The 27,435-nt window shown below is 43.3% G+C and overlaps 1 protein-coding gene across 2 annotated transcripts in view; it reads left to right on the top strand.

Moving 5' to 3' along the window:
* MYH7B (myosin, heavy chain 7B, cardiac muscle, beta) overlaps positions 1-27,435 on the top strand; it is a 59,568-nt gene that overhangs the window by 14,125 nt on the left and 18,008 nt on the right. For both annotated transcript variants that reach the window (XM_015425262.1, XM_015425263.1), the window contains exons 7-24: positions 417-513; positions 1,301-1,324; positions 4,358-4,450; positions 5,229-5,292; positions 5,389-5,487; positions 9,925-10,028; positions 11,916-12,054; positions 12,321-12,439; positions 13,976-14,125; positions 15,507-15,677; positions 16,844-17,023; positions 17,117-17,246; positions 18,692-18,765; positions 21,357-21,444; positions 21,945-22,062; positions 24,200-24,323; positions 25,040-25,176; positions 26,279-26,534. In XM_015425262.1, the coding sequence (XP_015280748.1) occupies positions 417-513; positions 1,301-1,324; positions 4,358-4,450; positions 5,229-5,292; positions 5,389-5,487; positions 9,925-10,028; positions 11,916-12,054; positions 12,321-12,439; positions 13,976-14,125; positions 15,507-15,677; positions 16,844-17,023; positions 17,117-17,246; positions 18,692-18,765; positions 21,357-21,444; positions 21,945-22,062; positions 24,200-24,323; positions 25,040-25,176; positions 26,279-26,534 (2,167 nt within the window). The remainder of the gene's footprint in view (positions 1-416; positions 514-1,300; positions 1,325-4,357; positions 4,451-5,228; positions 5,293-5,388; positions 5,488-9,924; positions 10,029-11,915; positions 12,055-12,320; positions 12,440-13,975; positions 14,126-15,506; positions 15,678-16,843; positions 17,024-17,116; positions 17,247-18,691; positions 18,766-21,356; positions 21,445-21,944; positions 22,063-24,199; positions 24,324-25,039; positions 25,177-26,278; positions 26,535-27,435) is intronic.

Below are 27,435 nucleotides of genomic sequence, written 5' to 3'. Positions count from 1 at the left end.
GCAAGCCTAAACACAACTCATCCCTGTAATCCATTATGGTGTAGGTGCAGGTTTTCAGCTCACAGCCATCTAAGCTTCAGACAGAAACAAAGATCAAGCAAGTGTGCGTAGCATCTTCCGTACCTTCAGGAGCAATGTTAGACGGGCTTCCTCCATCTCGTATTGCCCTTGGGTTTTCAGGGGACTTCTTCCTGGAAGGTCTCATACAAATTCCAGCAAACCCATCTGAACTATCAACACTCCAACATTCATTCCTGTGCAGGAGGTCTGCTGGGTCAGCATCACAACCCCACATCCCAATGTCTATTGCATATTTCTGGGTGGCTGGGAAATTGACTGTCTGTTTCTGTGTGCCTATGTAATCTTGAACAGTAGCCGCCTCACTTTCTTGATCTGTGTATTTTTATTACTCTAAGTGGAGAATCTGGTGCTGGTAAGACTGTAAACACCAAGCGGGTCATTCAATACTTTGCCATTGTCGCAGCCTTGGGTGACTCTCCGGGCAAGAAAGGAGTAAGGGCCTCTTTTGAAAAACTCTTTTTTCTTTTTCTTTTTTGCTGTTTTCAGGTTCTTTTGTTCTGGTTTTTGTCTTGTTTTGAACTTCTTTGGTGTTTGGCAGAATGCTTGGACGTGGCTTTTTCTTTGTCTTTGAAACAAGCAAGGCTTGAAATAGTTGCTTTTGGGGAAAGAGGTTTTAAAAGTGGGCACTTTGATCCCTGCAGAGGCTGCTTTGTGGATTTTTGAATACTCTTTCTTCTCACCTCCATGCCTTTTCTTTTTTAAAAAGGGTAAAACTAACCCCCCCAATAGCTTGTAACTCTTTCTTTTAAGCCTTGCTTTTTGTGGTCTTGCCCTGTTATCCATATTGTTGCTTTTGACTTTCCATCTTGTAAATTTTCTTGTTCTCTTTCTTCTCCATATTGCTATTTCTTTTCTTTTCTTTTCCTTTCTTTTTCAGGCTTCTTTTTTCCTTTTTGAGATATCTTTTCAGTTTCTTATTTTCCTCTTGACAGTTTTTGGACTTGGTTTTGCAGAAAGAAATGCATCAGCATCTTTTTCCTACCCTGGGTTTGGATTTTAACTCTCTTGCTTCTTGATGCTTTTCTTGATCTAATCTATTTAACAAATTTTTGCTGTATTTTTTTCAATTGTTAATCTTTTCTGGATTGGAACAGTTAATGCCTTTTTGGATATTCTTACAGAAAAAAATTGGAATGTCCTCCATTTTAGCTAGTAATTGTCTGTGTCTCTGATTTTCTGTTCCTGGAATTGTAAATGTATTTTTCTTACCTTTCCCTAGCAATCTCCTGCCACTAAAACTGGGGTAAGTGTTGAAATGAGTGTTGATACAGGAGGTGCAGAAATTACCATCCTCCTCCCTTGCCATCAGGGCCGGCCCACCCATAGAAAAATTTAGGCATTTGCCTAGGGGCGCCACCTCATGAAAGGGCACCCTGGCCTGCCGCCCCGCCCCCATCAAAAGCCCCAATCCCCCTCCTCGCGTGCTTGGCTTTGCAGGTGCATCCTCCCAGCTGGGCAAATGGTGGGCTCCTCAGCTGGAGAAGCGCCCCCCCACTTGGTGGTGTTGCCGGGGAGGCTGGCTCGCATCCGGCCATGAGACCCTGCTCCGGCACCCCTCCCTCGCCAAAAGACCTTCATCATGTGGCCATGGCCCACGGCACTCCCACAGCCCGCCCCAAGCCCTTCCCCAGTAAGCCTGGAGCCGCCCAGCTCTGAAACTCCCCCCTGTGGACGGTCTTCCTTTCAAGCCCAGCGGCTTTCAAGTCCTTCCCTCCCTCCCTCCCTCCCGTGCCCAAGGGCTTCTTGCTCCATCCCCAGCAAGAGACTCCCCTCTTTTCAGCCCCCCAGATAGAAAGAGAAGGAGGTGGGGGGGGGGACAGGTGCATGGAACAGCCCGGGATGACGGGAACTGAATGAGCCATGCAACGCTGCCCAAAAAGTTTGCTGGAAGCAAAGCAGAGTCGCCGCCAGAAAGGGCTGCTTGCCCTCTGCCGCCCCACGGTCTCTTTGGAGCTCCTTTTGCAGCCTGGCACAGGCCCCCTCCCCCTCCCCTTGAGCGATCCTGCCCCCTGCATGTATTTGCAGCCCACCTGTTGTGGCTCTGGTGCCCGCCTCTGGTCTGCCCTTCGATGGGGGGGCGCAGCACCAGAAGGGGGGGTGCCAGAAATTGGGGGGCACATGGGGGGTGCCAGAAGGTATCCACGCCTAGTGTGGGGGGGAAACCTGGGGCCGGCCCTGCTTGCCATGTGTGCAGCCTTGTACAGCTCCTGCAGATCCCTGCATCAGGTCCACCATATCACAGGGCCTAACTATACAACACAATTTTCCTAGGTTGGGTCAACAAATGTGAACTGGGAGTTCTGGGCTTCCCAAGTGTACATGGCCCCAAATTGGATTGGGACCATAGTGCATGGGGACAGGGAGCTTAAACCTTTCCCTCTCGTGCCATTTTTCCAACCTGAAACTGCCCTGGGGAGCTGCTGTTAGCTCCAGTGGGAAAATATGTGGACAGATGGACTACACAATCAGTTTCCCCAATAGGGCAAATAGTCCATTTCAAGTTGGAAAACTCCAGGTTGATTTGGGGGTGGAGCCCGGGGGAGACAGGGTTTTGGGAGGGGAGGGATCTCAGTGGGGTACAGTGCCATAGAGCCCATCACGCAAAACAGCCATTTTCTCTGCAGTCCGGAGATCAGTTTTAATTCTGGGAGATCTCCAGGGCCCACCTGGTAGTTGGCAGCCGTAGCAAGGCTCCAATCTGAACTGAACAGAACTCTTAGACCGCATCTGTTGAGCCAACCCAGGCCATGCCCAGGAGATGTATAGGCCTACACAGTGTCCCATTTATAGAATAGCACTGTTGAGGGGATGAATGTGAAACAGAAGAGTAGTGCTTTAGGGATCATCGAGGTTCTGCATCTAAATAATGTATCTAAATAAAATAAATACCATGGCTGTAATTGAAGGTCACTCATAGGATGAACATGCAGGGCTCCTGTTGCCAACCATAGCAAATGGTACCCCAAGTGCTATTGTGACCTTTGGCATAGCCAGTAACTGGAGAGCCTTGTTTGCAGACATGGTGTTATACTGATAGCTCCCGTTGCATCCAAGGGAACAGTGCTAGGTAAGATGATAATTGTAGTCAATGTAGATTAGAAATTCAAGTATCAGGGATGACTAAAAATTCTTTCAGTTAAAAAGAAAGAGAAGAGAAAAGAACATGTCAGTAAAGATGGTAATGATTTTCCTAAAGATGACTGGGCTAGTTCTGATGTTTGAGCATCTACCACACAGAGCAGCCCATTGACGCAGCTGTGCAGAAAAGGAACAAGTGACTGGAAGCATAGGCCAAAATAGGGGATTCCTTCAAATGAGTCATGAGGCCCCTTTATCTGTTGTCTCCCTCATGCAAGTCACTAGTTATATTTGCAGCCATGACAGCTCAGTCATCTCTTTCGCCACATGGTTGTGTTCAGGGAGCCTATTCATGTGGAGGAGTTGTAAGTGTCTAAACCAGCCCAGAGGAATCTTTAGCAAAATCATACCTGGCCTCAATGATCACCTTATTTATTAGATATTTCTACCCTGCTTCGCTCTCCAAAAGGGACCCAAATTGGCGAAAAACATCATGTCCCCCCCCTCCATGTTATCCTCACAACTAGGTTAGGCTAAGAGAGAGTGGCTGGCTGGCCCGAGGTCACCAAGTGAGCTTCCATGGCACCTGTGGGGATTTAAACCTGGATCTCCCGGATCTAGTGGGATACTCTAACCACTACAGTATGTTGACCGTCAGCTTCACGAAATGAAAATGATTCAAATATTTTAGGTATAATAATGGGTCATATATTTTGATCACACAAGACAAATGCTTCACCTCTTGTTTCATGGTTTGGTGCTATTCCTAGCAGAACCATCATGCATATCATATGAGACATGGTGGTAAAATTCTAGATTTTACCACATCATATTTTTGAATGCTCTCTCATGTAAAAGCCTAGCACATCTGTGACATCCCATGCGGTTCTTGCTTACTACATATGGGGAGTTTTATTTGATGCACGAGGCATTTCTGCAGTCTGAAATGGTATATTAACTAATTTAACTACCTCCTATCTGCCATTTATTTCCGAATAATGTGCAGACTGGCTCCAAATTGTTTGGCAGATGCTTGTTGGGCCCTTTCTAGAAGTGAAACGGCATGATATTTTGGCAATTACAGGGAGCATTGGTTAGTGAATAATAGTTTCCCCTGCACTATGTTGCTCTGCTTGCTATCAGCAGCATTCAGGGTAACCACGGGGGATCGGAATGATTCTCGGGTTGCATCTCTTAGGGTACCCTCGAAGATCAAATCATTGAGGCTAACCCAGCTATGGAAGCCTTTGGCAATGCCAAAACTTTGAGAAATGACAACTCCTCACGATTTGTAAGTATAGTCAAAGTTAATATGCCAATGTATAGAATTTATACAGATAGTGTGAAGGGTGGGGGGCTTGTTGATAAATTGTGTCATATAATTGACTGATGCATATGTAGCAGCCTTATTCCTTACCTAGCCAATTGTTTCTTGCCTGGTGTAACTGATTATATGAGCACCGTGGTCTTAAGAAAAAACAACAGGCTCTCAGGAAGGGAGCAATCCTAAGCAGGTCTAGTTGGAAGTTAAGTCTTGTGTTGTTCAATGGGGCTCACGTCTTGGAAAATGTTTTAAGGATTGCAATCACAGTGTTCTTTTATGTGGAAGTTATTACTAGGCTAGAACCCAAATGAATGTAGAAAGCATGCATTGGGCTAAATGGGGTGGGTTATAGCTCAGTGGAAGAGTGCATGATTTGCGTGAAGCTTCATATCCGGCTTACAAAGGATGCTGTGTATAGTACCAGAAGGACTTCCTCCCGCTATTTGGAATAGAATTGGTTGAAGACAAGGTTAAAGATACTAGTGGGCTGATACTTCATAAGACAGCTTCATATGTTCTAAGTAACTTCAGTTAATGAAGGATTCCTTAGACAGACACTGGTTTGCATGTATAGAATGGAGAAGTGATACATATGCCTTGCCTTGCACTTCATGGCAATTAACATCAAGTAAGAAAGCGTACAATGTAAATTTTTACTGCATATGTAAAGATATAAAGATTTATTGCAAATGCTCTCATTAATTTGTCCAGTGTATGAACTAGCTTCCTTGCTGTTACATCTTAGGGGAAATTCATCCGCATCCATTTTGGTCCTTCAGGGAAGCTGGCTTCTGCTGACATTGACATCTGTGAGTAAATAGCTCATGTCATTGTTAGATGGCATCAGAATATAGCTGAGTATAATAAAGAAGCCCCATAATACAACTTCTTGTCTTTGTTTCTAGACCTGCTGGAAAAATCAAGAGTGATTTTCCAGCAGCCAGGAGAGAGAAGCTACCACATCTACTATCAGATCCTTTCTGGAAAGAAACCAGAGCTCCAAGGTAATAGCCCTTAAAATAATGTGTAGTGGAATCTGACAATCATGGAAAAGTTGGCACAGAATGGCAGAACTGAAATGCTCAGCGGTCTGCAATCCCGGGTTGTCGAACAACCACAGCTGCTGTCCAGCTCAACAAAAGCTATAGTGGCTCATGCCTTTGAAAGTCAAGTTAATCCTATGTTTGTGCCATTGGCATTAGTGCTTTCTAGCCATGCATTTCTGAATAGGTTAATTTTTCTAGCTAAGAGGCCAATGGACTGATTAGGTTCCTATGGATGCTCTTCAGAATAAAGGGCAATCTCTGAGTAGATAAAAGTTCTTGTTGGTCATTGCATTTCACCACTTGTATGGGGAGAATGTGCTATACATGATCTTCCTAATACATGCAAATGCCATTTTGTTAGGCTAAAAATATGCTCTGTCCCCCATTCAGACAAAATGGTGATTGCATGTATTGAGAGGATTGCATGTAGTGCGTGCTCCCCACATATGGGGTGGAACACAACAACTTAAAAGGGCTCAAGTGTTCAAATGCATCTACGAGGACTTGCAGGCCAAAGTAAGTGCTTTTTATTTATTCCCCTACAAGTGAGGAATATGGGAAGAGGGGGTCATTTGGAGTATTATTTTGTTGGGCTTAAATTGTGAGAATTTTGATTATAATGTGTAAGCTGCCTTGATCCACAAGGAAATATGGGATATAAATATTTAAATAAATAAGTATACTTTTCCTTGTTTACATAACTTTCCTTCAGCTAAAGATGCAAATAATCAATCTGTACACAAGGGAATATAATTGTATCTGTATAACGTATAATCTTTTAAAAGGTGCACATAAAAATATTGTTTGTTCAATGTGGTTCTCAGAATATTCAGGTAGGCACAAGAGAAGTCCCAGTGTTGTAAATGGTGGTTTACTTTATACATTTAATATACTTGTTTGCTGTTGGTGTGGCACAATCCTGGCAAGTTATTGTTTCCCATTTTGTCTGGTATTTGAACCAATAAGAAGTCATCATAAAATGTACCATGGATATTAATAAGGCTACTTCAGCTCTGATTAGTAAGTCTGAGACTGATTTCGCATAAGCATTTGTCCCGCTCTCACTCTTTTGTTTCCCCCAGTTGTACAGTTCACAGGGGTCGTTTCGTAGAAAAAGATCTAGGGGAACTCATTAGCATAACTCATTAGCATATGCCACACCCCCTGACATCACTGGAAGTGTGTCATAAGGCCACACCCCCTGACATCACCGGAAGTGTGTCATAAGGCCACACCCACCACTCAGTTAGTCTTAGTCTTAAAGGTTAGTCTTAAAGGTGCTATTTGTTAGTCTTAAAGGCGCTATTTCCTCTGAATCTAAACCCACCACTCAGGCTCCACCCCCAAAATCTCCAAGGTATTGCCAACTTAGAGCTGGCGAGCCTATCTGATGGCACATGTGGGGGAAAACAAGCAAACCACCCATGTCAGGTAAAAAGGATAGAAGTTCAACACAATTTTATCTATTTTCAGTAACTGGTTTGTTGAGAGAAAAGCAACAACAAGCACATCAGTGAAGACCTACTATCAGAGTGCCAAAAAGGAAAGCTGTTTGGTAATAGATGAAGTACAAAATATGTAGCTATTCACATTCCAGTTACCAGGAGTGTTCCCTCTAAGCTGAGTTAGTGTGAGCTAGCTCACAGCTTTTAAGCCTCTGGCTCACATATTTTTCTCTTCACTCAGGAAGGAGGGCTCCAGAGGCAAACTAACTGATGCAGTAGCCAAATCACTCGCTCACAGCTTTAATGCCAGTGGCTCACAAAGTAGAAATTTTGCTCACAAGACTCCACAGCTTAGAGGGAACATCGGTAGGCAATTCCAAGGAGAAAAAACAGCTATAAACCAAGACCAGCTATAAACCAAAACAGCTATAAACCAAAACAGCTATAAACCAAAACAGCTATAAACCAAAACAGCTATAAACCAAAACAGCTATAAACCAAAACAGCTATAAACCAAAACAGCTATAAACTGCCAAGCAGGGGCCCGGCGGTGGACCTGCAAGGCCGGCGGGAGTGCGAGGAAGCCCCGCCAAGGCCCTCCCTGGCCCCAGGCAGGCAGGGGTGGGGAGAGGCGGGGAGGAAGCAACTTACCCTCCCTCTTCTCCTGCCTCCTCCTGGCTGAATGAGGTCTGGAAGTGGGGCAGCCGGAAGCAGGGGGAGGGGCTTCGTTGTGTGCCCCGCCCCTGCACCTCACCCAGGGGAACGGTGATCCCCCGCGATCTCCCCCGAATTGATCTCTGACAGTTCAATTTCACACCATTTGACCCACGACCACCTTTTGACCCACATCTCCCCCTGATTTTCCCCGCATCTTCTCAGTTCTTGTTTTTTGAGAAGTTTCCCAGTCGCCTTGCGAAGTGTTAGTGTGCTGGCTGGAAGGCTAACAGTGCCGCCTAAGCAGAGTTATACCCTTCTAAGTCCATTGAAGTCAAGGGGCTTAGATGCATGCAACTCTGCTTGGCCTTGCACTATTACAGTGCTGTACTGTGTAGTTACATCCTGGCAGAGTGGGGATTTGAATCTGAGCCTTCTAGTTCATCATTCTAACATTGCGCCACATTAGAAAAACAAACTAGTCTTACTGTGAAACAATTACATTACTGTAACTATTTGCAATTACAATTACCGTAATCTTTTGCCAATGTTGGGTAAGATTTCTATAAAGGTGAACAATTCACTCTTGGCTTTCATCCTAGAGTATCTGGGTTAGCCCACAGGTACAAATTAAAAATGAAAGAATTTAAAACAAATCATGCAAATTCACAGCAGCTATTTTAAACACAACACAAGAGCCTGCGTGTGGATCTTTGCATATATAAAAGGAGGCTGTTAAGAGAATCTAAAAGCTTTTTGCTGTGCTGCTAGTTTTGCCCTAATGGTTGCAAAGCCAGGAGAAAAACAACCATCATTCTGCCACAGTTGTGTGCAAAGGAAGCCATTACAAAATAGAAGTAATAAGTTGCCACCTTCATTTTAGTATTCTTGGCTTCAAGGAATTTTTAGCAATATTTGATTGGTCGGTCAACCAGCATGCCAACCCTAGATGGAACTATCTGCGTAAAACTATGTGCAGTGAGAACTGGATTAAAGTGTTTGGCTCTGGTAACCTTCTCTGTTTACAGAAATGTATCCCCCCTCCCCCTCCCTCATTGTTTGTTCCTACAAATAACATTGTATGCAGAGAAGCCCTTTATTTAAGCAGCTGACCATTGGATCTCTCTGAAAGAAGAAGGCAACTTTTTCCATGGATGGTAACACCCACTCCTTCCCTGATTGGCACTGGAAGCATTTTTCAGGCATGGAAACAGATACTATGGAATAGGAAATGTAGGTGAACCCTTTTCCGACCACAGAGATGTCTCTTGTGGGATTAAAGAATCTGGGCTGTTCTTGCTATTGGGTGACAAAACAGTTCCTTATTAGGGAGGTCTGGAGAGCTCTGCAGAACAGTAATCTTATCTGGTGGTCACAAGACCCAGGCTGGCCACTTCTAAATCTGTCAGCAGCCCAAAGAGATAGCTAGCGGAACAGGGCCGTAGACAGTCTCCCTCTCTAGGTGGTGCTGCCACATTCCTAGGTGGGGCTTCATAGAAATGAATGGAAAGTGACTTTTGGATACCCAGCAGTAGGTTCTGGAACCCTGATGTCAAGCGCAAGGGCCTATGTGTGTTTCAAGGCTATGACTGGTTCATGTCAAGAAACATTATAGGATGAACAAGAACAAACAAAACTTTTTGCCCGCTTATGCTCAGCGCCATCCTTCAATAAGTAGTAACCTCCCATTAATTAACCTTTTTAAGCTTCCCATGAAGATAGTTGCAGAGGGTTACTGTTTGTACTTGAGAACCAATGCCTGACATACAGAATCCTGTGCCCAGCATGTTTTATGCTTGTGTATCTCTGTTAACAGTTTTTGTGAGCAAGATACATGCAACGGGAGCTTGGTTTGTCCTCATATGCAGCTTGCTTGTATTTAGCAGGCAAAAGCCACAATCTGTACACACAGGGGCCTCCTTGTGGATCACACAGTGGCTACAGATAGAGCTCTCATCTTCTTAGAGTTCCCAAACACTGTAATTTCTTCTTTGCTTCTTACATTTTGATGCCAATGCAAAAATCAACACTATTGAGCATAAATAGCTGGCAACATGGCAAAAGAAATAAATAATTTGCCCAGTAAAAGAAATGCAAAAAAGTAAATAATTGCAATATTAAAGATTGGAGATCTTTTAAAACTGGTTGGTTCTGTAATCTTCTGTATAATGAGTGAATTTAGATTGAACATGAGATGTTCCTGTTTCCTTTCCATCAGTCCGCTAGTTCAAATTGGGTTTCCTTCGTAAGGCAGATCACAGAGCATAAAGTTCAGTTCCTGTTTGTTCCTTTCCAGATATGCTTTTGGTGTCTTCCAACCCCTACGACTATCACTTTTGCTCACAAGGTGTAACAACTGTGGACAACCTGGATGATGGAGAAGAACTCATGCTAACAGATGTACGTATTTTATTCACTGTGAAATCATGCCAGGCGGGAAGAACTCTTTGTGAAGTATACGTACAATCTAGGGTGTAAGAAATTCTGACTTGTCATTAATTTCAGTGGAATCTTTTAACCATATGCTTTCCCTTCCCACTGAAAACAATGGGTCTCAAAGCACTTAATTTTGACTGGGTTGTATCCTGCTTTTTCTTTGTATCTGTTTTAAGTATTCTTACCTACCAGTGTGGCAAATGCCACTTCCACTCAGTGACAATTCTCTGTATACCTTTCATTGCTGCTATTCATGCCTCCTTGCCTCGGCTCCCCTTGGTCACCATCTTCTTGCCACTAGAGGGCATTTTGGGACTTTAAAAATCACAATTGATCTTTCATTATCGTGTCATCCTGACGTACTAGCTCCTTTAAATTCTCAGCTTTGGTCTTCTTCTTCTTCTCTTTTTTAAAAAAGTAAGCCTCTATCATGGGAAAGGCCATGACAAAAAAGGGCTAGTGATGTAATTTTTCTTTTTTAAAAAGAAGAAACTTGGGAATATAGATGACATGTTAGTAGTACACGTTAACACTATAGCAATATGTTAATAGCCATTTTTAAAGCTCCCCCCCAAAAAAAAAGTTGGGGGGGGAATAGTGGCTATGAGTGGGCTGAGGCAAAGTGGTACAGATGTGGGTGGGACCTGAAAAAATGTGTCCCTTTCCATCCATACTGCATATATGTTTTGCTTTGACTGAGATATTTCCAAAAAAGATTGTACCAAACCAAGTTTGGGAAAGATTGCAACAAAGCAGGTGGAAAATACAGAAAGTGGATGATTAGAGGATGACATCATGTGGGTGTTCCCAAATCTCCCCCGGTTTAGATGCCAAACCAGAGCCAAACTTCCTTCTGGAAGCAACCAGAGTGTATTACAAATTCAAGAGAATGAATACAAGAGTAAATGCTAGCATGTTCTGTGGCCCTTATCCCTCTCTACAAAGCCAGGAACCCAACATTTTGTCATACCCTGGCACAGGCCTTTACAATGAAATACACGCAACTCAATTGTGATGTTTTCCACAACTGTTTGAACTCCTGCCTGGGGAAATAAAAATGCCCACTGTTTATAACCCTTTCCCACAACTTTGTGGGAACATCTCAGGTCCTCTGAAGCCCATCAGTAGCAGAGGACAGGAGAGTACCTGCACCACAATGCCAGCTCTGTACTTTCCATCCCTGGATTGAGAAATGCATGACAGAATTGGCACCAGGTTTTCCAGCATCTTACAACCTCTCCCACCACCATTCTGCATGGTCAGTTGCAGGAAAAATGAAATCCCTGAGCCCAGCAGTGGAGAGTAGAGATCTGAGGTGAACAGACACAGAACAAAAATAGAGGCTGGAATTAGGAAGGGATGCTTATATGCTGTCAGTGGGGGAAAAGAAAAAGAAGGCGTAACCCAAAGCTATGCTGGGAAACCAACGGTGGTTACCACAAGAGAGTGGTAAGATATCCAGAGAAAAATGGTTAACTTGTGTGATGCCAGTAAAATTTTCCTTGCAGGGCAAACAGCTTCTCTGGGGGTTGGCTTAAACCAAGAAAACAGCATGGGGGAGAGTGCTGACCCTCCTCTCCCCAGCATTACTGCTCTGAACTGATCCGATCCCCTCCCATGGCCGCCATTAGCTAGCTTTCTGTGGGGGAATTCAGCCAGGGATCGCCTGTCCTCTTGTACACCTGCGCCTTCAAGGATTCAGAAGCCAGATGCAATATAGAGACATGGTGCATCCAGGGTGTCCTACTTCTGGACTAGTGAAATAGGACCAGTAGATGCCAAGTTCTTTCTTTTCTTTGCATTAATAGCTCGAGACCGTTATGACGTTCACACTTTTGCTTCTTTCCACAGCATGCCATGGATATTCTAGGCTTCGGCCCTGAAGAGAAATATGGCTGCTATAAAATAGTGGGAGCCATCATGCACTTTGGCAACATGAAATTCAAGCAGAAGCAGCGTGAGGAGCAGGCAGAGGCTGAAGGCACTGAAAGTAAGGGCTTCAGCGGTGGAATTGCCTGCTGCAGTCTAAACAAATGCAGCACTGGTTTGCAGGACTTGCATAAATAAATAAATAAATAAATAAATAATAAGTGGGCCTTACTAGCTAGCAGCCAAGGGCTTTCTACAGAGAAACCCAAACAGAATTATACTTTTCTAATTAATTGAAGGCTGTAACTCTGCTTTGGATGGCACAGTAAATGACAGAAACTCGTTTTTTTCTCATTACCTAATTTCTCATATATGATTCCATTGTAGGTGCCGATAAAGCCTCTTACCTCATGGGAATCAGCTCAGCTGATCTGATCAAGGGGCTGCTCCATCCTAGAGTAAAAGTTGGAAATGAATATGTGACCAAAGGTCAGAATGTAGAACAGGTAAGTACCTGGCCTGATGTCTTCAATCCTGCTTGGAATCTGTTAGCTGTGGAGCCCGCAGAAAGCTTGTGCAATGGGAGGACCTTACACAATGGACATCTGTATCTGTATACTAAGGTTTTCGGAAAACCCATGGCACGATTACGCATTGGGTTGGATCTAACCAGGATTTCTCTTGGTGAAAAAAGGCAGTGTGTGTGGGGGGGTCCTCTTTGGCCACCAAAAAGGCTGTGCTGGGATAATGAGATGGACAAAAGCCATGTGTGATTGGGCTACAGTAGTGAGGAGGGGCTGTGGCTCAGACGAAAAGCCTCTGCTTTGCATGCAGAAGGTCCCAGGTTCAATCTCCAGCCAAAAGGACCAGGCAATAGGTGATTTGAAAGACCTCTGCCTTTGACGCTGGAGAGTTGCTGCCAGTCCAAATAGATGAACCAAGGGTCTGATTCAATGTAAGGTAGCTTCATGTGTAAGCAGGGGAATTGGGTGAGACTGAGCAAAAACGCTGGTTGGATCAAACCCATTTTCTATTGGAATGTTTCTTGTGTTGTATAAAGACTGAACTACACCTTGTCTTGCATGTTGTACCATTACCACTCTATTGACTTGATGTTGGGTTTTTGCAAGTGTCATCCTTCAGTCATGAAAGAGTTAAGCTGTTGTTTCTGTATGCTAATGTTAGCCAGTTTAGCATAGACCGATTAGGTGTTGAGTACATTCTTCCCGCTAAGAAAGAGGCAGTCTTATTCATAATGAGGCTACCTTGGGATTGACTATTGGCTAATCAATATATTGGTTAGTGATACATGCTGTTTTGCATTTACATAGGAGGCAGGGCTTTGGGGAGAACTTCCTCTCCTTTGTTCTCACACAACACAACTCTCTAAGTTGGGCAATAAGATGGAATTAGGAGTAGAAAGAAGAGTTAGGTGTTATTGTTTATTATTTTCTTTCCATGTAACCCTTCCCTGATTTTTCTAGTAAACTTTTTCTTAGAAGCTAAACACACACGTGTCTGTGACTGGCTTTATTTCCATTGCGCTTTATGCACTCTGCTAAATATCCAACACTTGAAAGCTTCATTGTTAATACTAGTATAATGCTAGTGATGCTAAACCATTCCCAAGAAGCGACTGTCCCTTAAATTGATTGGGTTTAAATGGTCAGATAATACACGTGAGCCATGGAGCTCGATAGTTTACAGAATTACTTCGATGTAATTTAAAAGGGCTTACTTGTAAGTAAATGTGCATAAGACTGCAGCGGTGCAGTCCCATGGTAAGCAGAATTGTGGCCCTTTATGTCTATCAATCTCAGTGGGCTTAGAAGTGTGTAGCTCTCCTTAGGGTTTCATTGTTGATTTCGCAGAAACTATTTAGCTGTGGTTTGGAAGTCTCTATTGAAATCGAAATTGCCAAGCTCTTATTGATCCCTAGTGATTGATATAACCACCTCTCTTCCTTATCTGTATTTAACTGTGTGATGTCATCAAAAGAGAACAAATTTTCTTTTGAACTGTTGCTCTGTTTTCATTTGCAGGTGGTGTATGCAGTTGGTGCTTTGGCCAAAGCCACCTATGACCGTATGTTCAAGTGGTTAGTTCTTCGTATCAACAAAACCTTGGACACTAAACTGGCCAGGCAGTTCTTCATTGGGGTTCTGGACATTGCAGGCTTTGAGATCTTTGAGGTAGGTCTCAAAACTGACCTTCAGAACCACCTCAGTACATAAAGAGAAAAGAGAGACCAAAGACCTGCTAGTACAGTTTATTTTCTCCACAAACCCTATGACACACCCCTCCCATAACTCCTCTCAGTCTAAAATGGTCACTCTCACATTATGTGAAGCAAGAGTGAAAAGCTACAGCATTTGTTGCAGCAGCTCACATGGCTGTTTTTTAATATTTTGAAATTCCCATGGAATTGATTTCAGTATATTTTAACAATAACAAGAATGTTTATTATTTATTAGGTGCCTAAAAACCTAAACACTGTACAATCAAGCCCGTATAATAAAACAGTGTCCCTGCATGTAGTCAAGTATTGCACTGTTGTTGTTATAAATGATCAAACTCAGTATTGAGATAACAACCCACTATACTCTTATTCCATGCAGTGCCAAGAGCTATGTTACCAGAACTAAGTGCATTTAACCAATGTGTATGTGTGTCTACATTTAACATCTATGTATGTGTGGCAGGGAGTTTCACCAAGATAAAAATAAGCCATAGATCATACATGAGAAGCCACTGTTCATGTTCAGCATTTTTTTAAATTTTTAATTCACACTTGCCATTTTTTGGGAAGTGGATAGTCTTGTAATATAGTGGGTAGCCATTTCAGTTCTGTTTACCTAGAATGCATCCCTTCAATGCAATCTGACATGTCATCCAGGAATGCAGATGCAGTCAGCAGTGCAATACCTTGGGTGTATGCCACTGTGGTAGATGCCCTGGTAACATCTAGATTAGATTACTGCATGCACTCTACATGGGGCTGTCTTTGAAGACTGTCTGGAAGCTACAGTTGGTAGAGAATACTGCAGCTAGAGTGTTGACTAGAGTGGGTCGTAAGGACCAACTCATTTCCGTCTTGTTCCATCTACACTCGCTTCCAATTTGCTTCCAGGCTCAATTTAAACTGCTGGTATTGACCTTTAAAGCCCTGTACTGCCTGGGACCAACATACCTTCAGGACCACCCTCTCCCATACACACTTACCCACTTAGTCTAGTCATCCTCAGAGGCCCTGCCTTGGTTACTCCTGCCATCTGAAGCTAGACAGGTGGTGATCCAAGAAAGGGCCTTCTCCATCCTGTCTGTCTCTATCAGTGTCTTTTACCGGCTGGTGAAGACTTTTAAAATTTCATCTGGCATACCCCAACAACAGTTATTGACCCACTTTCTAGTGTTGTTTATTTAGGTGTTTTTAAATTAATCATTGTATAATTTTAACTGTATTTTTAATTTTTTTAATCTTTTAATTGGGTGGAAAAGCAGCATTTTTTTTAAAAGTAAAACAAACCAACAGTGAAATTTTGAAGCACTCAGGCTTTTGTTTTCTGCTTGCAGTATAACAGCTTTGAACAGCTGTGCATCAACTTTACAAATGAGAAGCTCCAACAGTATTTCAATCACCATATGTTTGTGTTGGAACAAGAAGAATACAAGAAAGAAGGGATCGAGTGGGTCTTCATTGACTTTGGCCTGGACTTGCAGGCTTGCATTGATCTGATTGAAAAGGTAATGCTGGGGCATGATGGTGCGGTAAATGTAGTCTGGTGTCCTTGAAAGGGATGAGGGATATGCATGTTACAGTGTCCACTTCTGGTGTCCTCTTGCTTCCAGCCAGTCTAATAGAGAAGCAACAGTGGTTGGCCAGTCATTTTACAACACAGTAAAGATGGAACCCTCTGGGACTCCATAGCATAAATGCCACGGGGCCAAGCAACAGTTCCGCAGCACCACCTTTTGGAATCTGCCAATAAAGTAAGAGTGGAACCACTGAAGGACAGTGCCCCCCACTCCCAACCCAGCCAGCCTATCCAGAAAGATACCATGGTTGATGGCAATGAAAGTTGCTGAGGGGTACAGGGGAATCAACAGAGGTGCTTCTCCCTGCTACTTTCAATGAGAGAGGAAGCATAGTTTTCCCAACATTAAAAAACAAACAAAAAGAGCAAAAAATCTAGTTATTCACGCATCCCCACTAACAAAAGTCTCCTTCAGGCTTTTAAAAACATTTCATAGCTCCTTTTCTTACTATTTCTGTGTGGCAAGAAGAACAAGAAGTATGATGTATATTGCCTTTCTTTAAAAAAGAGGAAACATCATCTCACAATAACATCCCATAATGCAGTATAATCTGCTACAAAGGAACACCTTTAAAAATAGTAGAGATGCGCACCATAATGTCTGAGGCAGAAGGATGAGTCATCACAAAGTGAATCTCTGTGGTCTTGCAAAAGTGATTCCTTGTTATTACTACCACTTTGGAAATGCTAGAACAAAAAGCATAAGTAACTTGTGGTCCTATCACATGAGACTGCTTTTACAAGAATATTATACCACTTTACTTGGGAGGGAGAATGATATATTGTGATATATTGTGGTGAATTTTCTGCCTCATTAAGGGGTATGTGAATCAGACAGTTATCTTGAAAAATCAAATCCCCTCCTTGGGGAGGGGGGGAACCCTATCTGTATGTTCCCAGAAGAATAGGCCAAATTACTAAATCCAGTTCTGTTATACTTTCCATGATAACTATAGACTCTTTTATAGTGGTCAAAAACTGATGATCATTTGCAATACATGGCAGTGATTACTGCTTATACTTTTGATCTCTTATCCTAGAAAACAATTAATACCAGCTGAAGCTTGTCTCCTGATCAATTTCCTTCCCTTGCAGCCAATGGGAATCCTGTCCATTCTGGAGGAAGAGTGTATGTTCCCCAAAGCATCTGACATGTCATTCAAGGCCAAACTGTATGACAATCACATTGGGAAATCACCCAACTTTCAAAAGCCCCGACCTGATAAGAAACGCAAATACGAAGCCCACTTTGAGTTGGTGCACTATGCAGGAGTGGTATGTTTTGTTATCCTGGCTAACGTATTCTGGGCTTTGATGTTGCTTTTCTGTGTTTGGCCTCCATTACCTGTTGCTTTGCTCTGATTGCAGGTGCCCTACAACATTGTTGGCTGGCTAGATAAGAATAAAGACCCCCTGAATGAGACAGTGGTAACCATCTTCCAAAAATCACAAAATAAGCTGTTAGCTTCCTTGTATGAGAATTACGTGGGCTCTTCAGGTGAGTTGTATTCCTCTCTCTGCTCACTCCATATGATACTATACATGGTATATATCACAACATAAGAAGAACCTTGCTGGATCACACTAAAGATGCATCTAGTCCAGCCCATGCTAGCCCAATCTCATTGGATCTCGGAAGCTAAGCAGGGTTGGCCTTGGCTAGTATTTGGATGGGCAACCTCCAGTGAATACCATGGTCATGACAAAGAGGCAGGCAATGGCAAACCATCTCTGAAATGTCTCTTGCCTTAAAAAACAAGTCTAGCTCACCACCTAGTGGTACATAATGCTAAAAGAGTTAGAACTTCTAACTGCCAGACTATCTTAGGATCTCCTGGCTATGCTACACACGCTGCCATACGATAATAATAATAATAATACTTATTCTATTTTTATAGTGTCTAATTTGATGTTTCCAGGAAACCTAAAAGTTAAGCAGCTCATGGGCTTGAGAGCCATGTCTCCCCCCAGCAACTGATACTCAAAGAACCTTATCATTACATGCTCTACACAGTAGCATTTCCATATCTCTGCAGTGCTGGTCTCTCTTCTGAAAGGGAACTGCAATCTACCAGACTTCATTGCCGTGTTATGGAATTTTTGTGGACACAGTCAGATATGATGGCGTCCCCAGGGAAGCCGCCAAGATTTTAGAGCCTAAAGTAGGAGATTTGAAAATGCCACAAGGGCCTGATTCCAAAACAGCTGAGTTCCCCACATGGCTGTTTCAGCACTTGAAAAGGTGGGGAGAATCAAGAATGCCTGGTCTCACCACACAGTGGGCTTGGTGAGGAAAGAAAAAAAAAAGATTATTGTTCCCTTCCTCAAAAATACCTGGGATGATGTATAGAAAAATATTATGTTTGGACACCCATTCTGAACTGTTAAAAAACTGGTACATTTATGTGGACTACAGTTAAGAACACTCTTCTTTATTCCATTTACACATCACTGCACTCTTGTATTCCTTCACCGCATTTGTTCTGTCCCCTCCTTCCAAGGAACTGAGAGTGTTCTCCATGGAGTGCCCTCGCAGTTTTCTATCCAGGGATTAACCAGGGTTAGCATCAGAAATGGAATTACAACAGGAGTCCTGCTGAGACCATTCCTTGAGCCTGTTAATTGCTCAACCAATTTATTTAATTTAGGACTTTTTAATCACACCTTTTTTAAAAAAAATACTCAAGATGACTTACAATAGCAGCAAATGAAAACAATTTGTGTATGAAACCATCAGTCATGATTGGTGATAGTACTAATAAACACAATATGTCAGCAAGAAACCACTGCAGTATTCTTAAAGAGTTCAAGCCAACCAAATAGAATATTCGATACAATAGATTTCCATAGACCTTGTGCTGTCTCCCAAATCTTGTCAGCCTGAACTAAATGAATCTCTGTATAACAGTATAATAGTAATAATGTCTATGTTGCACTTGACAGATGAAGTCAGGCCAGGTGGCAAAGAGAAACGTAAGAAGGCCGCTTCATTCCAAACTGTATCCCAGCTGCACAAGGTAAGCAAATCACTAATTAGACCCAGCAGAATGCCATTTATACTTCTGTGCAACCTGGACTTGACCCAGCTATAGGGACTTGAACCATAGGAAGGCATCATTGTTTATTGTGCCAACTGTTGTTTTATTGGTTTTATCATTTTTATTGTTTTATGAGTCTTGTGTTGTAAGCCAACCTGAGCCCACTTGTGGGGTGGGGTATACTCTAACTAAATAAATAAGGCCACTAGGGTCTGGCACTGCAGTCCAGAGTATTCTGCTTTGCTGGGAGCTTGAGGGCTCCACAATCCATTTCTTACTGTCTTGTGAACATCATCATTTCACACTTGATTGGGACCTGAATGAGAGAGGTACTAGAATGGGGAGGAAGCTAGTTTTCTGTGTGGTAGGGGAATGCTTAATGATGCCCTGTTACACCTGTGCTACATGGTTCCTGGTTGTTTCGCCATTGCTGAGGGAGAGGCAGTTAAGACTTGCAGTGATGTTTAGATAATTTATTACATGAACATCACTTTAAGTCTGTGCTATTTCTCTCCTCACTCTTGACTGCGGGAAGGACAACCTTTGGGAAGAAGAATACCAGTGTGGATTTTGCAGGGGTCTCAGCCATCAGCTCTCTGCCTTTCCTGTCTTGGGAGAGATTCAGAGGAGTGTAACACACTCCACACTGATCCAGTTAGACGCATTTATTTCCGGGGTATCCCTCTGATTGAAAGTCAAGGCCTCACAGCTGAGAGCATGATCCAAAGACCACAAGGTTAAAAAGACACCAAGGCCTTCTTATCCTGTGGTAAACGGGGCAGGCTGAAAGAACAGAGGCTGAAGCATATTTTTAGTTCCATTGAGATTTTTAGATTGAAGGATCCCTGACTTAACTATGTGTGAATGGTTGAGCTGTCTGTAGTGATGAAAGACCCGTTGAGAGCAAAAGGTGGTGGTGGAAACGTCCTGTCAAGTCGCAGCTGACTTACAGAAATCCCATAGGGTTTTCAAGGCAAGAGATGAAGAGAGATGGTTGTCATTCCTTGCCTCTGTGTAGCAACCATGGATTTCCTTGGTGGTTTCCCACCCAAATACTAACCTGGGCTGACCCGCTTAGCTTCCAAGATCTGATGAGACTGGGCTAGGTCGTGGCAAAGCAAGAGGTGCATCCTGTTTTTTAGAGCGAAAGACCCACATGGGAGAGAGGGCTATACCCTCCCTCTACCTGCTGCTTATGGGAGCATGGGGAGAGAAAGTAACCTAGTGTTAAAGAACAATTTTTAAATGCCGAAAGGTCCAGGACCAGTCCTTGCCATTTCCAATGAAAGGAGTGAGAAAGACCTAGCTCTGCTTTAAACCCCGCCCATCAGGGTAAAGTGACCAACTAGAACTATGGTCTGATTCACAATAACTTCATATATTGGCTGCCTGTAGCCTCTTCCCCACCTCCTCCCCACGTTGCTCTCTTTCTAGCTAAGCTAACTTCCAGTGTGGGAACTCAGCTGGAAATTGGACCACATGACTGGTATCTGAAATCAAGCCAATGGAGAATAGGAGTATAATAGTATGGCACGGACAAAAGAATGTTGAGTAGCTTTTAAAGGAGGAATCTCATGCATGCTCCTGAAGCCAAGGACTTGGAGAGGTGCTGATTGGACAAATGTTACCCAGGGTCTTTCTGCACGGTTAGTTACAGTCTGCGATCCGCTTCTGTCCTACTTAATGTCCAATGAAACATGCCTGTTTTTTTGCTGACAGATTTGGAGACTGTGCTCTTCTGTGGAGCCTTGGCTGGCTCTGTCCTAGCATGGATAATGCTGCAAGGGTCAAGCTACCCCAAATAAAATATTATCAGTATATATATTTATTATATAGTGTACACAGTGGTGAAGATTAAAACATAAGGTCTGAATATCGGACTGCATAGGACATGAACACCAGCTTTACATAAACTGTGGTAATTTCACATACAAAGTTGATGATTTCATAAACACAGTTGATGAATATATCAAATGACCAACAAGACCATACACGTTTCGGCCTCTAGGGCTTTCCTCAGTGGTCAATAATATATACTATTTCAAAAAAGACACACATTAATATATAATGTAAATCCAGACCAGGAGTTGCTTTCTGAAAGTACAAAAAAAGAGAAAGAAAATAAGGCCAAATTGTTATTATAAATATAAGTATTATAAATACTATTGATTTTCTTTTTAATTTCTACAAGAAATAAATATCATTTCTGTCTCATATATTGTGTGGTTGCTGAAAGTTTATAAAGCAGGCCATGGATCCCTTCTCGTGGTAACTGCACTCACTTATCAGTATATTTTGGGTTGAGTTTGTTTTCCCCTTTTCCTTTGTCTGTCCTAGCATTGGCCATTTCTCTCCATTCCAAGAACAATGTCAGGGAGTAGAGTCTGGTCCTTCCTCCTGAACTAGAAGAAACTGAACAAAATGCCCCAGGTGCATATATACTCATAATGTCACCTCCTGAGTTTGAATCAACAATCCCCTTGACACATAACACAGAACTGGGAGGAGGCAATGAAGTGTAGCAGGAAGCTGGGGTGTCCTCTATTTAACTGTGAATATCTACCTTACAGGAGAACCTGAACAAACTGATGACCAATTTGCGTGCCACCCAGCCCCACTTTGTCCGCTGCATCATTCCCAATGAAACAAAGACCCCAGGTACTCATCACAAACAACAGGATATGACTTTGACAGATTAGAATGGCCAGGGGGAAGTCTGAATTTTGTTTTGTTTTTAAATTTGAGATCTTTTAGAAAGCAATTTCTTAGCTGTAAATAATACATAAACAGTGCAATTGTAAGAATTGCACCCTTGAAGAATGGGCTGAGCAGGGTGCTGAGGATTGCACTGAAAATGTCTGATTAGTTTAACTCTAAACACAGTGGGACTTGTGGCTGAATAAGTATGCTAAGAACCTGGCTGTAAAGACATTGATCTCCTATTTTTCCTTTTCTGCCTCTCTTCCTTCCTTCCTTGTCTTGATTTTATTGCAGCAATTTAGTTGAACTCCATATGGGTCTATTTTCCCGTTTCTTTAGTTCTACCTAGGTGAATGAATCATTTTTTAAATGACCCCTCATTTTTTTAAAAAAGCATTTAGAGTAGTTTATTGAAGTGAGGTCCCTGGAAACGTGAGGTTCCTTTCTCTCCCGTACAGGTGTCATGGACCCCTTCATGGTGCTGCATCAGTTGCGGTGCAATGGTGTGCTAGAAGGTATCCGGATTTGCAGGAAAGGGTTTCCAAACAGGATCCTCTATGCTGACTTCAAGCAGCGGTAATACCCCTTTTCTTTTCACCTATATTGACCACTGGTCATTCTCAGCTGCCAGATAGCTCTAAGAAACATGTGTTTTTCTGCATGCCTGTTACTGGCAAAGAATTTGGTGTACTACAAACTTTATATCAGTTTTATGTCAGTTTAATATTCATAGCTCCCCCTCCCACAAATACCGTATTTTTTGGACCATAAGACTCACTTTTTCTTCCCCAAAAAGTGGGAGGAAAAGTGAGTCCGTCTTATGGACCGAAGGTTCAGAATATTTTTCCCCCTGTTTTCCTCCTTTAAAAACTAGGTGCGTCTTAAGGTCAGGTGCGTCTTATGGTCCGAAAAATACGGTACTGGGAACTGCAAGTGAGGATGCTAAAAATTGGCTTTTGGAGAGCCCTAATATCCTCCCAGGACAATTCCCATGGTTCCTTACGAGAGGGGAAATACAACAGAAGTCAAACAGTTTTAAAAAATAACATGAGCTTCGATGAACTGAGCCTGTTCATCAGATGCATGAAGTGAACTGTCAGGAAGACTTGTACATACAGAGGGGAAAGGAAAACATGTAAATATGATGTCTAGACTGTGACATTTCCAGCAAAGGCCAAGAACAGGAGACCCCAGCATGGACCCCTGGACACCATGGTGCCCCTGCTAACCCCTTTCCTGGTGGCCACCAAGCGTTTTCAGGCAGTCGGCAGGGCCAGGTGGGGCTTCCGCCCAGCAGGGCATCTGATTGGCCACTGGAGGCAGGATTGGCTGTGAAGATTTTTTTAAAAAAGTTGCTTCCACAGCAGCTGCCACCACAGTTAGGGCTGCCAAATCCAGTTTGAGAAATCTGTGGAGATCGGGGGGTGGGGGGTGGGGTAGACTTTGGGGAGGGTAAATTTGGGGAGGGACCTCAGCCGTTACAATGCCATGGAGCCCACCTTTTACAGAGGAACAGATCTCTGTAGTCTGGAGATCAGTTGTAATTCCAGGAGGTCTCCAGGCCCCACCTGGAGCCTGACAACCCTAAAGGACATTCACTGCATGACTGAAGGTAAGTTGTGTTTATGCAGGAAGACATGTTTTTTAAAAATATGCTCATTTTAAAAGGCACCCTGCTTAAACACAGATTCTGCCTGCCATGCTGAAGAGTTATGATTAGAGTTCCTCCCTGTGGCAGCAATTTTCTGGTTGAGCCCACCACCTGGTGTCAGAATGTTAAAGGTCCCTGCAGCTCAAAGAGCCCTACATAAGAATAGCCCAGGCCAGCCCTATCTTGTCAGATCCTGGAAGCTAAGCAGGGCTGACCCTGGCAAGTATTTGGATGGGAGACCTCCAAAGAACACCAGGGCCAGGAGGCAGAGGCAGGCTATCAAGCCACTTCTCTGAATCTTCTCCATGCCCCAGTAGGAGTTGCCAGAGATTGCCATGACTTCCAGGGCATGGAAAAAAAAAAAAAAAAAAAAAAAAAAAAAAAAAAAAACCCAACAACCCCCCCCCCCAACCCCAACAGGGATAATTCACAATGGCTGTAACTGACGATAACCCAGACTCCTTTGAAAATGACTTCAAATGACTGTTGAGCCATTTTAAGTATCTCATATAAACAGTGTCAGTTTTCACTTTTCAGCATACAAGTTTCTAGCTTTCATGGCTGAGGGGGAAAAAAACCACAGGATGCATGTAAGCAGTGACTGGTGAGGGCTTTGAACCAGTGCTAGTAAAAAAACAACAGGGCTTTCCAGTCTTCTGGGGGTGTCTGCTTGGCTGTTGTATGGAACAGGATGCTGGAATAGTAGACCATTGGTCCGATCCACCACAGTTTCCTCTTAAGGCTGTGACTTCATCAGGGCAGTCTTACATCGCTTTCTGGGAAAAGGAGGCAGAAACTCCTCAGTAGCCACAGCAAGTAGGCATTCTTGCTTCCTAGCATCTAAGAACATAAGAACATAAGAGACACCAATGTTGGATCAGGCCAAAGGCCCATCCAGTCCAACACTCTGTATCACACAGTGGCCAGAAATACCAGGTACCATCAGGAGGTCCACCAGTGGGGCCAGGACATTAGAAGCCTTCCCACTGTTGACCCCCCCCCCAAGCACCAAGATGACAGAGCATCTGCTTCTTGATGATGCTATGTCCTTTATCCTTTTAGCTACCGTATCTTGAACCCTGCTGCCATTCCTGATGACAAGTTTGTGGATAGCAGGAAGGCCACGGAAAAGCTGCTGAATTCTTTGGATCTTGACCGCACCCAGTATAAATTTGGACACACTAAGGTACGAGATGTGCAGTGTGAATGAACTGATTTGCTGTGCCATGAAATAAAAACTTTGAGGATGGACAGAATGTGTACAAACTTAAGTCTGCATGTAGCCTCTCTTTATAGTAATGTCATTTGAGCTTCCTGAGCTTGGCATTATTTGTTTTCACGTCTCTCACTTATTGTTAAGGACAAATATTCTCCCTTCTTTGTTCCTTCCTGTGTACTTTCTCCTGTTCTGTGTCAACCCATAGCTGCCTTCACAGACAATGGCACTGTTACAGCTTACAGATAAAGTCTTCCCTGTCCCCCAGGAGTTGCATTGTCTGTGGTTGGGTGGGCATTTTGGGCTGCAGCATGAAGGTGGAGGTGAGAAAAATACATTCTGCAGGTGGGAATCCTTTAGTCCACAAAAACACTCTGGCAGATTCGAGCAACCACCCTGCACCCTTGGATCACCTGCTCCTCTTCTTTGCCCATCTCTCCTACCTCCATCCTTCTGCTTACTATTCTCCAGGCTCTGCCAATGTCTCCATAATTCCAGCTCCCTTGTTCTGAACAGACTCTTTCTATTCCTTCCTGCCATAGGAAAGGGGGTTGTCCCATTATTCACTGCCGTAGTCCTGATTTTTTGTTTGAGGAAGGGCGTATCCTTCAGGATTGTTCTGCCACCCATGTTTCTTCCACTAGAGCATTAACATGACGGATGTTCCCCAATTCACTTGTTTGCAGGTGTTTTTCAAAGCTGGCTTGCTGGGTCTCCTTGAGGAGATGAGAGATGAACGTCTGGCTAAGATTATTACACTGCTGCAGGCTAGGATGCGTGGGCGCCTGATGCGAATTGAGTATGGCTGGATCATTGGTAGAAGGTACAGAGATGAGCAAACCTTTCTTTCTTGCCTTTTGTTTTTCACCAGAATCAGCCATCTTGCCTTTATGGGGAATAGAGGAACATATTGGTGTTTTCCACATAGGGACAGGCTTGTATAGTTTGCCTCTTGCTGCTGCAGCTGCTAATACATAAGAACATAAGAGAAGCCGATGTTGGATCAGGCCAATGGCCCATCCAGTCCAACACTCTGTTGTCACACAGTGGCCAAAAATACCAGGTGCCATCAGGAGGTCCATCAGTGGGGCCAGGACACTAGAAGCCCTCCCCGTGCAGTGGTGACTGGGCTTCCACACAGCAGGCTTCCCTGATCTTTTTTTTTAATTACTAATTTAATATCATTATCTTTTTGTAGTAAAATATGCATCAGGTTCTCTGAGTTGCTGCTGGCTTCCATTGAAAATAAAGCTTTCCCCCCCATATATCTCTGCAAGGAAGGGAGATAGAGATAATAAAATAAAACTGCAGTCTTTCCCAAAACTTTGGAACAAAGCAGATTTGAGAAGGGTTGGAGAGAAGCTGGGGAAACACTGGGAGGTGCATGAATGTACCATGATGCTATGGAGAAGCAGGGGAGGGGAAGTTTCCCAACAGCATCAGAACACAGAAACACCCATTAAGTGCCACATGGAACTATTTTTTAAGAATTTATTTCTAGCTGAGAGTAGAGAAGCAGAGGTGGATCCTGTGTCTGCCTTCCACTAAGCTGGATCCTATGACTCTCTTCGGCTATGTCTTCCTTCAAGGGAAGAAGGTTCCCTTCAATGGGGAATGAATTTTTTTGATGGGGCAAGGCCTCCTCTGGTGGAAATGTTGTAGGAGGTTTTCTCTGTTGGAAGAAGACTTTGTAGAAAGTAGTCATAGGATCTATCCCACAGTGACTGAACTCTGCATGGGTTTAAGCAATTCTCTCTCAACTTTTAAGCCTGTACTTGTCTTTCCTGTGTATGTCTTTCTTCAATAGTCTATAATGTATAACGGGAGCAAGAAACACGAATCTACCTCCTCGGTTATGGCCAATATTTAGACTGTGAGAAGGACCCCAAAATCGAATCCATACATGTTTTGCTTCTTCCCTACAGGGAAGCTCTCTACACCATTCAGTGGAATCTGCGTGCTTTTAACGTTGTCAAGAATTGGTCTTGGATGAAGCTTTTCTTCAAGATCAAGCCTCTTCTCAAGTCAGCTCAGACAGAGAAAGAAATGGTCCTCCTCAAAGAAGAGCTCCAGAAGCTGAAGGAGGCCCTGGAGAAGTCAGAAGCTAAAAGAAAAGAGCTGGAGGAGAAGCAAGTCAGCATCATCCAGGAGAAGAATGATCTGTCATTGCAGCTTCAAGCAGTGAGTGTGATAGCTACAATTTCCACTTTCCAAGGGAGGTCTAGGCATTGGTGTGAGTAGTCTGATGAAGCTGAGAATTAATGTTGGTATACCTTCAAATACCAGGATTAAACAGTAGTTTAAGATAAGTATGGAGCCTTCTTCTGGTGAAAGAGGCTTTCTTCCTTCAGAAGAACATCTTCTGATGGAGGAAGGGTCTCTTCTTTTTTGGGGAGGGGGAGAGCCTCTTGCCCCAGAGGAAGGTCTTTTCTGCCCAGGAAATGCTCCATACTTAGCCAAGCAGAGTGGTAGGATACAAGTTCACTTGGGCATCCTGGATTGAAAAAGATGGATAATAAAGATATCCTCTTGTTTTAAACTGTTTGGTTATAAAATATGAATAAGTAAAATATACATGTAGTGCTTGCTATAGCAGGTGAAATTGCATTTATTTTTGAAATGTCCCAAGTTTTTCAGATCAAAATTTTCCAAGAATTTTTGGTAAGTTTTAGAATAACAGAGAAAATACAGGCAGAGAGAAGAGATTGGTGACCTGTAGGAATGGGGGGAGTCACCAAAGGTAATTAGGAGCAAGTGCAAGGAGCCACCTATCCTATCCGTTAAAGCCCTGGAGCTCCCTTTCTCAGCTCTATTCTCTGCTTAAGCCTTTCACCAGATACTGTGCATTGTCCCTCTTTAGTCAGCATCCACAAGAGATGGAGACTTGCCCTCACCCATGAAAGCTGAGACTGTAGAGATGCTAAATTATGTACCAGTTAATTGGTTCTGTACATGCAGTAAAGTGTAGGTATGATCACCCCCGCTTTTAACTTCCATAATTAATGTGTCTGATATTTCCTGAGCAGGGAGGTTGGAGGCAGTCAAATGAAGGGAGATTTCCTGCCTATATCTAGAACATGAA

The sequence above is a fragment of the Gekko japonicus genome, unplaced genomic scaffold (genome assembly GCF_001447785.1).
Source record: "Gekko japonicus isolate JY-2015 unplaced genomic scaffold, Gekko_japonicus_V1.1 scaffold2, whole genome shotgun sequence".
NCBI classification, from domain to species: domain Eukaryota; kingdom Metazoa; phylum Chordata; class Lepidosauria; order Squamata; family Gekkonidae; genus Gekko; species Gekko japonicus.
Note: the sequence above shows the minus strand (reverse complement) of the source record. Positions and strands in the feature narration are given on the sequence as shown.